General features: G+C 47.7%; 2 protein-coding genes and 1 long non-coding RNA gene across 4 annotated transcripts in view; 1 reads left to right on the top strand and 2 right to left on the bottom strand.

Moving 5' to 3' along the window:
- The window catches only part of RYR1 (ryanodine receptor 1), a 158547-nt gene that overhangs the window by 27839 nt on the left and 115972 nt on the right, over positions 1-14736 (bottom strand). For both annotated transcript variants that reach the window (XM_050768867.1, XM_050768868.1), the window contains 2 exons: positions 13872-13953; positions 11478-11665 (listed from right to left, as the gene is read on the bottom strand). In XM_050768867.1, coding sequence (XP_050624824.1) covers positions 11478-11665; positions 13872-13953 — 270 coding nt within the window. The remainder of the gene's footprint in view (positions 1-11477; positions 11666-13871; positions 13954-14736) is intronic.
- The window catches only part of EIF3K (eukaryotic translation initiation factor 3 subunit K), a 107554-nt gene that overhangs the window by 75647 nt on the left and 17171 nt on the right, over positions 1-14736 (bottom strand). The window lies entirely within an intron of this gene.
- Positions 1-14736, top strand: part of LOC126942150 (uncharacterized) — a 51953-nt gene that overhangs the window by 27840 nt on the left and 9377 nt on the right. The window lies entirely within an intron of this gene.

Here is a 14736-nt window from a genome sequence, read left to right as displayed (position 1 = left end):
GCGTGATCTCGGCTCACTGCAACCTCCGCCTCCTGGGTTCAAGCAATTCTCTTGCCTCAGCCTCCCGAGTAGCTGGGATTACAGGCATGCACCACCATGCCTAGCTAATTTGTGTATTTTTATTTTTACTTTTTTGAGACAGAATTTCGCTCTTGTCACCCAGGCTGGAGTGCAATGGCACGATCTTGGCTCACAGCAACCTCCTCCTCCTGGGTTCAAGTGATTCTCTTGCCTCAGCCTCCCAAGTAGCTAGGACTTCAGGCACAGGCCACGATGCCTGGATAATTTTTGCATTTTTTGTAGGGACAGGGTTTTGCCATGTTGCCCAGGCTGCTCTCTGTCCCTCTTGTTCCCATCTTTCAGCCTTTCCATTTACTGTCCCCTTTGCCTGGGACACCACAGCCTCCCTGATTCATATGGTACCTTTCAACTCTCAGCTTCGCTGTCCCCTCCTGCAGAAGGCCTTCCTCCACTAGCCGGTTTACGGGGCTTACCACACTCTGCTCACTCCCACGCCCTTCAGACCACAGATTATAACCTACAATTACTTTGTGTATTTCATTATTTGCATCTGCCCCTTCCCACTGGACTATCGGCCCCCACAGTGGGCTCTCTGTTTTGTTCACTGCTGTACCTGCAGGACTAGGGCAGTGCCTGACACACAGTAGGCACTCATACTCATTTGTCAAATGAAAGAAGCATCACGAAAACTAAGAGGCCGGGAGCAGTGGGTCATGCCTATAATCCCAGCACTTTGGGAGGCTGCGGCAGGTGGATCACTTGAGGTCAGGAGTTCAAGACCAGCCTGGCAAACGTGATGAAACCCCATCTCTAGTAAAAATACAAAAATTAGTCAGAGTGATGGTGGGTGCTGGTAATCCCAGCTCTTTGGGAGGCTGAGGCAGGATAATTGCTTGAACCTGGGAGGCGGAGGTCACAGTGAGCCAAGAGCATGCCTGGGTGACAGAACAAGACTCTGTCTAAAAAAAAAAAAGAAATGAGACTATTGCCATTTTGCAATCTCTAATGAATGAATATGTCTGAGCGTTGAGCAGAAACAGCTGCTGGTATCTGGAAAGGAGGTGCTTCCTGGTGGAGGTACACAGCAGCCCCACATAGGAAGGTTCTGGCCAAAAAACTCCCTACACCCAAATCTGAATCTGCTCGAACTTCAGCTGAGTCCCACTTTGGAGGAAACCCAGGGGACAGAGGAACACAAGAAATGATACCACAAGGACGCATCGGTCAGGTTCAGACTATGGGAAACTCTACAACTAGGACAGCACTATCCATTGATAGACTTAGTGTGAAAAAAGAGTGAAAAATGTCAAGCTAATCATTTTTTAGATTGATTATGGCCAGGCACGGTGGCTCTTGCCTGTAATCCCAGCACCTTGGGTGGCTGAGGAGGGTGGATTGCTTGAGCACAGGAGTTTGAGACCAGCTTGGGCAACATGGCGAGACCTCGTCTCTATAAATAAATAAACAGGATTGATTCCATGTTGAAATGATATCTTGAATGTATTAGATTACGTGTAGTGTTTCATCTTACTTTTTTTTTTTTTAACAGGGTCTTGCTCTGTTGCCCAGGTTGAAGTGCAGTGCCATGAACACGGCTCACTGCAGCATTAACCTCTGAGGTTCAAGGGATCCTCCTGCCTCAGCCTCCCCAGTAACTTCGACTGCAGATATGCACTACTACACCTGGTTATTTTTTAAAATTTTTATAGAGACAGGGTTTTGCTATGTTACCCAGGCTGGCTCAAACTCCTGACCTCAAGTGATCCTCCCGCCTTGGCCTCCCAAAGTGCTGGGATTATAGGCGTGAGCCACCATGCCTGGTCCTCTTTTTACTTTTTAAAAAACATGGCTATTATAAAATTTAAAATTATGATGACTCACGCCTGTAATCCCAGCGCTTTGGGAGGCTGAGGTGGGCAGATCACTTTACGCCAGGAGTTCGAGACTATCCTGGCCAACATGGTGAAACCTTGTCTCTACTAAAAACACAAAAATTAGCCAGGTGTGGTGGCGCATGCCTGTAATCTCAGCTACTCAGGAGGCTGAGGCAGGAGAATCACTTGAACCTGACAAGTGGAGGTTGAAGTGAGCTGAGATTGCCCCACTGCACTCCAGCCTGGACAATAGAGCGAGATCCTGTCTCAAAAAAAAAAAATTTAAAAATATGTGTATTGTTCATATTGTATTTCTGTTGGACAGTAAAAATCTGCAGGACTAACAGCCTGGATCTCCAGGAGATAAACTGCAAGGAAAAAGAAAAGATGATAGCAGGGAAGCAAGAGAGGAAAGATGATTTTAAAAAGTATCAGCCAATTGCAATGGGTGGCCCCTGTTTGGATTCTGATTCAAAGAAGCTGCAAAAAATCCTGAGGCTGGGCACAGTGGCTCAAGCCTGTAATCCCAGCACTTTGGGAGGCCGAGACGGGTGTATCACAAGATCAGGAGATCGAGACCATCCTGGCTAACCCGGTGAAACCCCGTCTCTACTAAAAAATACAAAAAAAAAAAAAAAAAACTAGCCGGACGAGGTGGCGGGCACCTGTGGTCCCAGCTACTCGGGAGGCTGAGGCAGGAGAATGGCATAAACCCGGGAGGCGGAGCTTGCAGTGAGCTGAGATCAGGCCACTGCACTCCAGCCTGGGCGACAGAGCGAGACTCCGTCTCAAAAAAAAAAAAAAAAAAAAAAACGCCGGGCGCGGTGGCTCAAGCCTGTAATCCCAGCACTTTGGGAGGCCGAGACGGGCGGATCACGAGGTCAGGAGATCGAGACCATCCTGGCTAACACGGTGAAACCCCGTCTCTACTAAAAAATACAAAAAACTAGCCGGGCGAAGTGGCGGGCGCCTGTAGTCCCAGCTACTCGGGAGGCTGAGGCAGGAGAATGGCGTGAACCCGGGAGGCGGAGCTTGCAGTGAGCTGAGATCCGGCCACTGCACTCCAGCCTGGGCGACAGAGCATGACTCCGTCTCAAAAAAAAAAAAAAAAAAAAAAATCCTGATAGTTATATGAAAGTTATGAGATTTGGAAATTTGCACACTGACTAGATACTTGATGATTTAAAGACTGTGACTATTTTTTTATTTTTGGTTAGGAGTGATAATGACGTTGTGGTTTGTCAAATAAAAGGAATGTCTTTTAAGGCCACACACACATACACGCACACATGCATTTTGTTTGTTTGTTTGTTTGAGGCAGAGTCTCTCTCTGTTGCCCAGGCTGAAGTGGGGTGCAGTGGTGTGTTCAGGACTCACTACAACCTCAACTTCTCGGTCCTCCCACCTCAGCCTCCCAAGTAGCTAGGACTACAGGCATTTGCCACCACACTCGGCTAATTTTTTGTATTTTTAGTGGAGACAGGGTTTCGCCATGTTGCCCAGGCTCTTCTCGAACACCTGGGCTCAAGCAATCCACCCTCTTGGACCTCCCAAAGTGCTGGGATTACAGGCGTGAGCCACCGTATCTGGCCAAGACCATATATATTTTAAGATACCATTTATATGCAGTGTTCAGAATAGGCAAATCTATACAGGCAGAAAGATGAGTGGTTACCAGGACCTGGGTGGGGGAAATGGGAAATGACTGCTAACGGGTATAGGGTTCCTTTTCAAAGGATGATTAAAATGTTTTAAAATTAGATTGCAGTGATGGCTTTACAATTCTGTGAACACACTATAAACCACTGAACCGTACCTTTTAAATGGGTGGATTTTATGGTATGTACATTCTATTTCAATAAAGACATTTTAAAAAGGAAGACATTTCCTATATTTGCAGATGGGAAAACAGTAAAGATAACCTCAAAACTGTTTACTGACCAGGAATAAATCAGTAACCACTGAGCCCGGCCACAATGCTACATTTTTTTAATGCAGATTTTCATATGAATGGAAATGCAGAAAAAGCATCTGAACTTTGGGAGACCAAGGCGGGTGGATCACCTGAGGCCAGGATTTCGAGACCAGCCTGGCCAACATGGTGAAACCCCATCTCTACTAAAAATTAAAAAAAAAAATAGCTGGGTGTGGTGGCACACGCCTGTAATCCCAGCTACTTGGGAGGCTTAGGTATGAGAATCGCTTCAACCCGTGAGGCAGAGGTTACAATAAGCTGAGATCACACCACTGCACTCTACTTTGGGCAACAGAGCAAGACTCTGTCTCAAAAAAAAAAAAAAAAAAAAATTTAAAAAATTAAAACTATACTGCAATACCGTTTTTCACCTATCAAATTGGCAAAAATCCAAAGATTTGACAGTGCGGTCTGGTGGCGAGGCTGTGGGGAGACAGGCACACTCATGTGTTATTAATGAGAAAGAAAAATGGAGAGCAATGTCTGTCCAAATGACAAATGCATTTACCCTTTTAGCCAGCTATCCCACTTCTGGAAGTTTATCCTCTGAGATGAACCACACGTGATTTACAGAATGTTGTATAACAAGAGTAATTGTTTTTGTTTGTTTGTTTGTTTGTTTTTTGAGATGGACTTTCACTTTTGTTGTCCAGGATGGAGTGCAATGGCGCAATCTCAGCTCACTGCAACCTCTACCTCCCAGGTTCAAGTGATTCTCCTGCCTCAGCCTCCCAAGCAGCTCAGATTACAGGTGCATGCCACCATGACCAGCTCATTTTTTGTATTTTTAGTAGAGATAGGGTTTCACTGTGTTGGCCAGGCTGGTTTCAAACTCCTGACCTCAGGTGATCCATCTGCCTCAGCCTCTCAAAGTGTAACAAGAGTAATTGTTAGAGCCAGCATTGCTCTAGGCCCAAATACAGCCTTCCTCAGCACATTTCCCTCCATCTGCTAGAACTCTGCAGTAATACATGTACAAATGTACAATGCCTGTGGTATAAATGACACTCTTGTTGCAGTGCACAATGTGTGCAACTATCCATGACAGCCCTGACCGCAACATGGGTTGTATAGCAACACATAGGAAATAAAGCCAGTGTCCATCAACAAGGAATAGCAAATAAACCATAATATACATACAGCATGGAATATTGGACACCTGTAAAAAAGAATGAGGAAGCTTCCTGTATCTCCAGAATATGTGGTTAAATAATACAGACCAGTGATATTATACCTATTATGTACAAAATGAGAAAAACAAGAATATCTGTTTGTATTTTCATTTAAAACATGATGGAAGGGGCTGGGCGCGGTGGCTCAAGCCTGTAATCCCAGCACTTTGGGAGGCCGAGACGGGCGGATCATGAGGTCAGGAGATCGAGACCATCCTGGCTAACATGGTGAAACCCCGTCTCTACTAAAAAATACAAAAACTAGCTGGGCGAGGTGGCGGGCGCCTGTAGTCCCAGCTACTCGGGAGGCTGAGGCAGGAGAATGGCATAAACCTGGGAGGCGGAGCTTGCAGTGAGCTGAGATCCGGCCACTGCACTCCAGCCTGGGCAACAGAGCGAGACTCCGTCTCAAACAAAAAAAAAAAAAAAAAAAAAAAAAAAAAAAGATGGAAGGATGCAAAAGAAACTAATGAAAGGGCTTACCCTGGTAGATATGGGGAAGAATGGATTGGAAAAGAGTAGGAGTGAGACTTCTTACTTCACGCCTTGCTATATTTTGATATATATTTTTTGAGACAAAGTCTTGTGCTCTGTTGCCCAGGCTGGAGTGCAGTGGCACAATCATGGCACACTGCAGCCTTGACCTTCTGGGATCAAAGGATCCTCCCAGCTCAGTCGGCCTCCAGAGGAGCTGGGACTACAGGTGCACACCTCCACATCCAACTAATTTTTTGAATTTTTTTTAGCAATGGGGTCTTGCTATATTGTTCAGGCTGGTCTCAAACTCCTGGCCTCAAGCAATTCTCCTGTCTTGGCCTCCTAAAGTGCTGAAATTACCAGTGTGAGCCACAGCATCTGGCTATATTTTGATTTTTTTTTTTTTTTGAGATGTAATCACACTCTGCCGCCCAGGCTGGAATGCAGTGGCACGATCTCAGCTCACTGCAATCTCTGCCTCCCAGGCTCCAGGGATTCTCCTGCCTTAGCCTCCTGAGTAGCTGGGATTACAGGCACCTGCCACCATGCTTGGCTAATTTCTTTATTTTTAGTAGAGATGACGGGGGTTCGCCATGTTGCCCAGGCTGGTCTTGAACTCCTAACTTCAAGTGATCTGCCTGCCTCGGCCTCCCAAAATGTTGAGATTACAGGTGTGAGCCACTGTGCCCAGCCTATATTTTGATTTTTAAAATCGTATTATATATTCAAAAAATAAAATGAATACACTTTTCCCAGTTGCAGATTGTAACTCTGTGTAACAGATGTTGAGCTGTAAAATGTCAGCTACCTGACACTAAACCCTGTGATCTGTGCAGCCCCAGTCAAGAGAGATCATTACTCATTTTCAATTATGAATCATGTGTATTTTAGCTCCTGCAAGTGCTTTTGGCTTCTCTTGTAGTCACCCCAGACTCTTAAACCTGCCAGGCTCGAGAGTAGGGCTGAGACTCCCAGCCAGGGCCCAGCTCCCAGGAAGTGCTCACTGACTATCGATTAGACCAGATTAACAGATGAATCTGGAGGCAGTGTACTCTGGAGCCAGACCACCTGAGGTCTAACCCCAGCCTTGCCACTTATTAGCTGGGTGACCTTAAGCATGTCCGTTTATCTCCCTGTGCCTCAGTTTCCACATCCATAAAATGGGAATAAAAAGCAGTCCTGGTGGCCGGGCACGGTGGCTCACGCCTGTAATCCCAGCACTTTGGGAGGCCGAGGCAGGTGGATCACGAGGTCAAGAGATCGAGACCACCTTGGCCAACATGGAAACCCCGTCTCTACTAAAAATACAAAAATTAGTTGGGCGTGGCGGCAGGCGCCTGTGGTCTAGCAACTCAAGAGGCTGAGGCAGGAGAATCGCTTCAACCTGGGAGGCGGAGTTTGCAATGAGCCGAGATCGCACCATTGCACTCCAGCCTGGCAACAGAGTGAGACTCCATCTCAAAAAAAAAAAAAAAAGGCAGTCCTGCTGGGCACGGTAGCTTATGCTGGTAATTCCAGCACTTTGGAAGCCCGAGGTAGGCTGATTGCTTCAGTCCTGAAGTTCAAGACCAGCTAGGGCAACATGTGAAACCCCATCTCTAAAATAAATAAATAAATAAATAAATAACAAAAAAAATCATCTGGGTGTGGTGGTGCACACCTGGAGTCCCAGTTACTTGGGAGGCTAAGGTAGGAGGATCACCTGAGCCTGGGAGGCCGAGGCTACAGTGAGTTGTGATCATGCCACTGCACTCCAGCCTGACTGACAGAGCTAGACCCTGTCTCAAAGAAGCAAAACAAAACAAAAAAGCAGTCCTTACCATGTAGGGTTGCCGTAAGGACTAAATGAGTGAATTCACTGATACGCAGGGCACAGAGTGAGAATATGGTAACTATGAGCTCTTCATGAAGGTGGAGGGCTCAGGCACAGCGACGGGTAAGAGGCTACGAGGGGTTGTCTGGGAGGCAGAGTCCCAGGGATGTGAAGCTCAGGTTCAGGGAAGCAGGCATTGCCCCTCAGGGTTGGGGAGGGAAAGGAAAAGGCCGGCTGTGACAAAGGCTGCCAAGACCACAAGCCAGAGGGGAGAGTCAGAGGTAAAGAGGTCCCTGATGATCTTGGTCAGAGGAGTTTCAGGAGCCTGACAGGGACGGAAGCCGGCAAGCCCCGATTCAGGGAAGGAGTAGGAGGTGAGAACGGAGGATCAAGGGCAGATGACTCTGCCAAGGCGTGGCTGAGAAGCAGAGACACAGGGAGGCTCTTGGGGAACACTGGAAGGCACGGGGCACTTTGATTTTAAGTCAGGGAACCCTGAGCTTACCTAAGTGCAGATGGCCAGTCACAGTTGCAACCCATAGAAGAAGCAGCCATGGGCCAGGTGCAGTGGCTCATGCCTGTAATCCCAGCACTTTGGGAGGCTGAGGCGGGTGGATCACTTGAGGTTGGGAGTTTGAAACCAGCCTGACCATCACTTGAGGTCGGGAGTTCGAGATCAGCCTGACCAATGTGGTGAAACCCCGTCTCCACTAAAAATACAAAATTAGCCAGGCGTGGTGGTGGGTGCCTGTAATCCCAGCGACTTGGGAGGCTGAGACAGGAAAATCGCTTGAACCTGGGAGATGGAAGTTGCGATGAGCTGAGATCACACCATTGCACTCCAGCCTGGGCAACAAGAGCAAAACTCCATCTCAAAAAAAACAAAACAAAACAAAACAAAAACCCATGAATCCACACTGATGTAAATGAATGGATGAATGAGCAAATGAAATGGACAAGAAGGAAACACTCTTTCTTACAGTAAAATGGTGCCGAATAATGGTAAAGCATACGGTGAAATGAGAAAACCACCATTTGTCAGCTACCAGAGGAATAACTGTTTCAGGCAAGAATCATCAATGGATGCTGACCCTGCAGTGAGCAGAATATTTACATAGAATATTACACAGAATATTTACATAGCCTCAAAGTATGTCCTCACAAGACACTTATTGATTCCAAAGGGAATAATAATAACTTCATTGTGGAGTCCCTGGTAAACACCGAGTTAACCAAGCCGTCCAAGTTAACAACAGTAATGGGAAGAGACATTGGCCAGGTGCAGTGACTCACACCTGTAATCCCAGCACTTTAAGTGGTCTCATGAGGCAGGAGGATGGCCTAAGCCCAGGGGGTCAAGGCTGCAGTGAGCTAGAATTGTTTGACTGCACTCCAGCCTGGGCAATAGAGCAAGACTCTGACTCTAAAAACAAACAAATAAGTAAATAAAGAGTAATGGGATGAAAGCACATGTGCCTCCTAATACATTACACTGAGGACACATCACTTCTCTGATATTCCTGCAAAGATGCATAACCCTAGTCTAATAATGATGAAAACTCAGACAAACCCACACTGAACGACATTTTACAAAACAGCTTGCCTGTGTTCTTCAAACACGTCAGGAAAGATACAGACAGACCCAGGCACAGTTCCAGACTGAAGGAGGAAAACAGAATACCTCGATACCTCAATGCAATCCCTGGTTCTGGTTTGGCAAAGAAAAGACATTGACAAAAGAAATTTCTTCGGCCGGGCGCGGTGGCTCAAGCCTGTAATCCCAGCACTTTGGGAGGCCGAGGCGGGCGGATCACGAGGTCAGGAGATCGAGACCATCCTGGCTAACACGGTGAAACCCCGTCTCTACTAAAAATACAAAAAACTAGCCGGGCGCGGTGGCGGGCGCCTGTAGTCCCAGCTACTCGGGAGGCTGAGGCAGGAGAATGGCGTAAACCCGGGAGGCGGAGCTTGCAGTGAGCTGAGATCCGGCCACTGCACTCCAGCCTGGGTGACAGAGCAAGACTCCGTCTCAAAAAAAAAAAAAAAAAAAAAAAAAAAATTTCTTCAACAAGGGAAACTGAATAAGGTCTGGGATTAGATAGCAGCACTGTGCCAGTGTTAATTTCCTGATTAGCATAATTGTCCTGTGGTTAGGCAGGAGAATGAATTTGTTCTCAGGAGATACACTGAAGTGTTTAAAAGTAAAGGGAAATCAGTCAGGCGAGGTGGCTCATGCTTCTAATCCCAGCACTTTGGGAGGCCAAGGCAGACATATCACTTGAGGCCAGGAGTTCAAGACCAGCCTGGCCAACATGGTGAAATCCCATCTCTACTAAAAATACAACAAACAAACAAAAATTTAGCTGGGCGTGGTGGTGCGCGCCTGTAATCCCAGCTACTCAGGAGGCTGAGGCAGGAGAATCGCTTGAACCCAGGAGGCGGAGGTTGCACTGAGCTGAGATCGCACCACTGCACTCCAGCCTGGGCAACAAGAGCAAAACTCCGTCTCAGGAAAAAAAAAACAAAACACGGAAATCATGATGGAATAAATAGAAAACATTTGGGCAACATGGGTGAAGGGTATTCAGCAATTCTATGTGCTGTTCTTGCAACTTCTCTATAAACCTGAAGTTATTTCAAAATAAAAAGTTAACAAAATGGTAACAGCAAAGATCTGGGAGTAGTAATAGTAGCTAACATCTCTTGAGCACTCACCATATTCCAGGTACTGTCCACACTGCCCATCCTCACAATAGTTAATAGTTGTTTTATTTTTATTTTTATAGATACAGGGTTTCACTATGCTGCCCAGGCTGATCTCAAACTCTCGGGCTCAAGCAATCCTCGCACCTTGGCCTCCCAAATTGCTGGGATTATACGCGTGAACCACTGCACTCTGCCAACAGTTAGTGGTTAATGTCATTATCCTATACCCATTTTACAGAGGAGGAAACTGAGGCTCAGAGAAGAGAGTGACTTGCCCAGGGCTGTGTTAAGAAAAGATGGAGAGTTAGGATGGGAGAGGTGGTTAGAGGAGGATGAGTGGGTTCCTGAATAAGTATGTTCCAGCACTTCCTTCCTAGCAGCCTCATTATTTAGACTTGGAATGGTCTAGTTAGTGACTGCCTCCCCCATTATACTATAAACCCATGAAAGCATGGACTGTGTCTATCTTGGTCATTGATGGGTTGATAGAGTCACCACAGGCCCCACACAGAGAAGAAAGCCAGTGAATGTTTATCAATGGAATAACTGATGCCTATTCACAATAAGATAATGTTATGACTATTAATAAAGATAACAGTAATAATGCTTCTCATTTGTGTTAATGCATTTGATCCTCAAAATAACCCAAGGGGCTGAGTGAGTTGGCTCATGCCTATAATCCCAGCACGTTGGGAGGCTGAGGTAGGACAATTGTTGGAGCCCAAGAGTTCAAGAGGAGCCTGGGCAATGTAGTGAGACCACATCATCTCTACAAAAAATAAACTTAAAAATCAGCCAGGCGTGATATCACACACCTGTAGTCCCAACTACTCAGGAGGCTGTGGCAGGAGTATTGCTTAAGCCCAGGAGGTCAAGGCTGCACAGAGCTATGATCATGCCACTGCACTCCAGCCTGGGCAACAGAGAAGGACCCTGTCTCTAAAATAAAATAAAACAGAATACAGGCGGGTGCGGTGGCTCACGCCTGTAATCCCAGTACTTTGGGAGACTGAGGCGGGGGGATCACGAGGTCAGGAGATCGAGACCATCCTGGCTAACACGGTGAAACCCCATCTCCACTAAAAATACAAAAAATTAGCCGGGCGTCGTGGTGGGTGCCTGTAGTCCCAGCTACTCGGGAGGCTGAGGCAGGAGAATGGCGAGAACCCGGGAGGCGGAGCTTGCAGTGAGCCGAGATGGCACCACTGAACTCCAGCCTGGGCGACTGAGCGAGACTCCGTCCAAAACAAAACAAAACAAAACAGAAGAGAACAGAACAGAACAGAACAGCTATAACCCAAGGACTATTTATCCTCATTTTACAAATAAGGAAAATGAGGCTTGCAGTATCTCTTGTCTGAGGCAGGCAGCCAGAAGGGCATGGCTGGCCCTTGGCAACCCCATCCAAGTCCTGGGCCCACACGATGTGCCGCACCCACCTTCTGGAAGTCCTTCTTGGAGATGAGGCCACGGGGATCCGTTACGTAGTCCTGGAAGGCTTCAGAGCCCACAATGTCCTTGAGTTTCAGGAACATGTCGAAGAACTTGAGGATCATCTCCACATTGGACGAGGATTCCACGAGCATGTCCACCATCTGCCGGGCGATCGTGCCGTTTACCACGTTCCCTGCAGGCAGCCCCAGGTCAGTGTGGCCGGCGGACACTCCCTTCCGGGACCCCACGAGGCTTGCCTCTCTTTCCAGCCCAGGAGCCACCACGCTGCTGGAGTGTCCCTGGCCAGCTGCAGCCTCCCCTCCACAGGTCCCTTCCTGACCCGCATCAGCCTCCTGTGCCAACCTGGCTGATCCTGCCTTTGCCCACCTCCCCCAGTAAAGATAATGATGTCAGGTTGGGCGCGGTGGCTCACGCCTGTAATCCCAGCACTCTGGGAGATCGAGGTGGGTGGATCACTTGAGGCCAGGAGTTTGAGACCTGCCTGGCCAACATAGTGAAACCCTGTCTCTACTAAAAATACAAAATTAGCTGGGCGTGGTGGCATGTGCTTGTAATTCCAGCTACTTGGGAGGCTGAGACAAGAATTGCTTGAACCTGGGAGGCGGAGGTTGCAGAGCTGAGATCGTGCCACTGCACTCCAGCCTGGGTGATAGAGTGAGACTCTGTCTCAAAAAAAAAAAAAGATAACGATGACATATGCTAAAGGTAGGTGCCAAATGCTACCCTGGCACAATCACACAAAAAGGGAAGTGAGTGACTCTCTGTTTTTACAGAGGAGGAAACTGAGACATAGAGAAACTCATACACTCGAAGTTACATAGCCAGTAAAGCGAGGAGAATGGATTTGAACTCAGAGCTGCATGACCCTCTGAGGGCTTACACAGCTAAAGCTTCCATGAGTCCACACAGTCAGGCGGGTCCACAGAAGACTGAGGCCAGCCAATGGTAAGCAGCAAGGAGAGGTGGAGATTGGCAAACTGAGATCCCACACTCCCTCTAAAGGCAGCAGCTGAAGCTTGGCTCCAGTTTATTTTTGTATTTTTAAAATTTTAATGTAGGCTGGGCGCAGTGGCTCATGCCTGTAATCCCCGCACTTTGGGAGGCTGAGGCAGGTGGATCACGAGGTCAGGAGTTCGAGACCAGCCTGACCAACATGGTAAAACCCTGTCTCTACTAAAAATACAAAAATTAGCCAGACATGGTGGCGTGTGCCTGTAATCCCAGCTACTCAGGAGGCTGAGGCAGGAGAAAAAAAATTTTTTTAAATGTAATTTCACATTTATATAAAAGCTGCAAGAATAGTGTAAGGGATCCTCATATATCCACATTAATCAATTGTTTATCTTTTGCCACATTTGGTTTGTTTTTGGGTTTTGTTTTTTTGAGACAGGGTCTTGCTCTGTCACCCAGGCTGGAGTGCAGTGGTGCGATCACAGCTCACTGCAGCCTGGACCTCCCGGGCTCTGGTGATCCTCCCACCTCAGCCTCCCAAGTAGCTGGGTCTACAGGCACACACCACCACACTAGGCTAATTTTTGTATTTTTTGTAGAGACAGGGTCTCACCACGTTGCCCAGGCTGGTCTTAAACTGCTGGGCTCAAGCGACCCTTGTGCTGGGATTACAGGCACGTGCCGCACCCTGCATCGCATTTGTTTTGTAATTCTCTTTCTCTCCATATATTTTGTTTCTGAACAATTTGAGAATAAGTTGCAGACATCAGGTCCTTTTACTCTTAAACATTTCGGTGTCTATGTCCAAGACAAGGACATTGTTTAATATAATCACTATGCTATCATGAACATCTAGAGATCTAACATTGATATAATTAAGTTATTTCATCTAATCCAGCTAATTTTTGCCATGTGAGAATGTGGACCCAGGGTCACTGAAGCTTACAGTTTTTCAAGAAAAGCTGGAAATCTTGATGTTTAAAGGGAACCTTCTGATTTTTTTTTTTTTTTGAATCGGAGTTTCGCTTTTGTCGCCCAGGCTGTAGTGCAATGGCTCACTGCAAGCTCCGCCTCCCAGGTTCAAGCGATTCTCCTGCCTCAGCCTCCTGAGTAGCTGGGATTACAGGCACACGCCACCACACAGGGCTAATTTTTGTATTTTTAGTAGAGACAGGTTTTCACCATGTTGGCCCGGCTGGTCTCAAACTCCTGACTTCCGGTGATCCACCCGCCCAGGCCTCCTAAAGTGCTGGGATTATGGGCGTGAGGCGCCGCATCTGGCCTATTATGGCTTCTTCACCAACCCGTGGATCCTGACGTGATGTCAGATGGGGTTGAGAGTTAGGGTCTCCTGGGTCTCTGAGGGCCATTCTCAGGCTTCTCTGAACCTCTTTACTGTCCCCTCACCCTCACTCCTGGGTGTTTACCTTCTAGTAGCGACAGCAACATCACCACCATGTCCTTCTGCAGATCCAGCAGCTCCTTCAGCAGCTCGATCTGGCTTGAGTCCTGGAGACCCCACACCCCAGCTCGGTGAGGGCTGGTCTCTGCAGACCTCTGTTGCTTCTCCCCTCCACACCTCTGTTGCTTCTCCCCTCCACACCTACCCAGCTGGATCTAAACCCCTGTTTTCTCCCCTCTTACCTCCGAGGGGACCCGAGTCCAGACATGTTCCTCGGAAGCAGGGGAAGGGGCAGAGAGACAAGATTGTGGGGGTGGGGTTGGAACTTGGGGGAAGGGCCCAATAGGTGATGGGTAGTGGGAAGGCTGGCAGACAAGGAGGACTGGGAGGCTTGCGGGGCAGACATTTGGGGCAGACAGAGACAGAGACAGACAGAGACAAACACTGGGGACAGAGACCCAAGTGTAGGAAGGGATGTGAGCCCAGCACTGTGTCTGGCCTATGGTGGGCTTGACAGATGTATGTTGAATATAATGTGTGATGGCAAGAGTGGGACTCTGGGTTCAGGAGGAAGGCTGCGGAGACAGCCACGTGCTTTCTGGTTAGCTGTCTGTGGGGAACATGGGGCCACGGTGTAGGGCCCATAGAAACCTCCAACACAAAGTTTTGCCTCATGGCCCCTACTTATGTTAGGTTGAGTCACATAAAAGTGCCAATATGTGATCACTTTTGACTCACAAAGTGGTAATTTCTTTTTGAGACAGAGTGTTGCTCTTGTTACCCAAGCTGGAATGCAATGGTACAATCTCGGCTCACTGCAACCTCCACCTCCCAGGTTCAAGCAATTCCCCTGCCTCAGCCTCCCAAGTAGCTGGGATTACAGGCGTGCA

Source organism: Macaca thibetana, chromosome 19 (genome assembly GCF_024542745.1).
Source record: "Macaca thibetana thibetana isolate TM-01 chromosome 19, ASM2454274v1, whole genome shotgun sequence".
Taxonomy (NCBI): domain Eukaryota; kingdom Metazoa; phylum Chordata; class Mammalia; order Primates; family Cercopithecidae; genus Macaca; species Macaca thibetana.
Note: the sequence above shows the minus strand (reverse complement) of the source record. Positions and strands in the feature narration are given on the sequence as shown.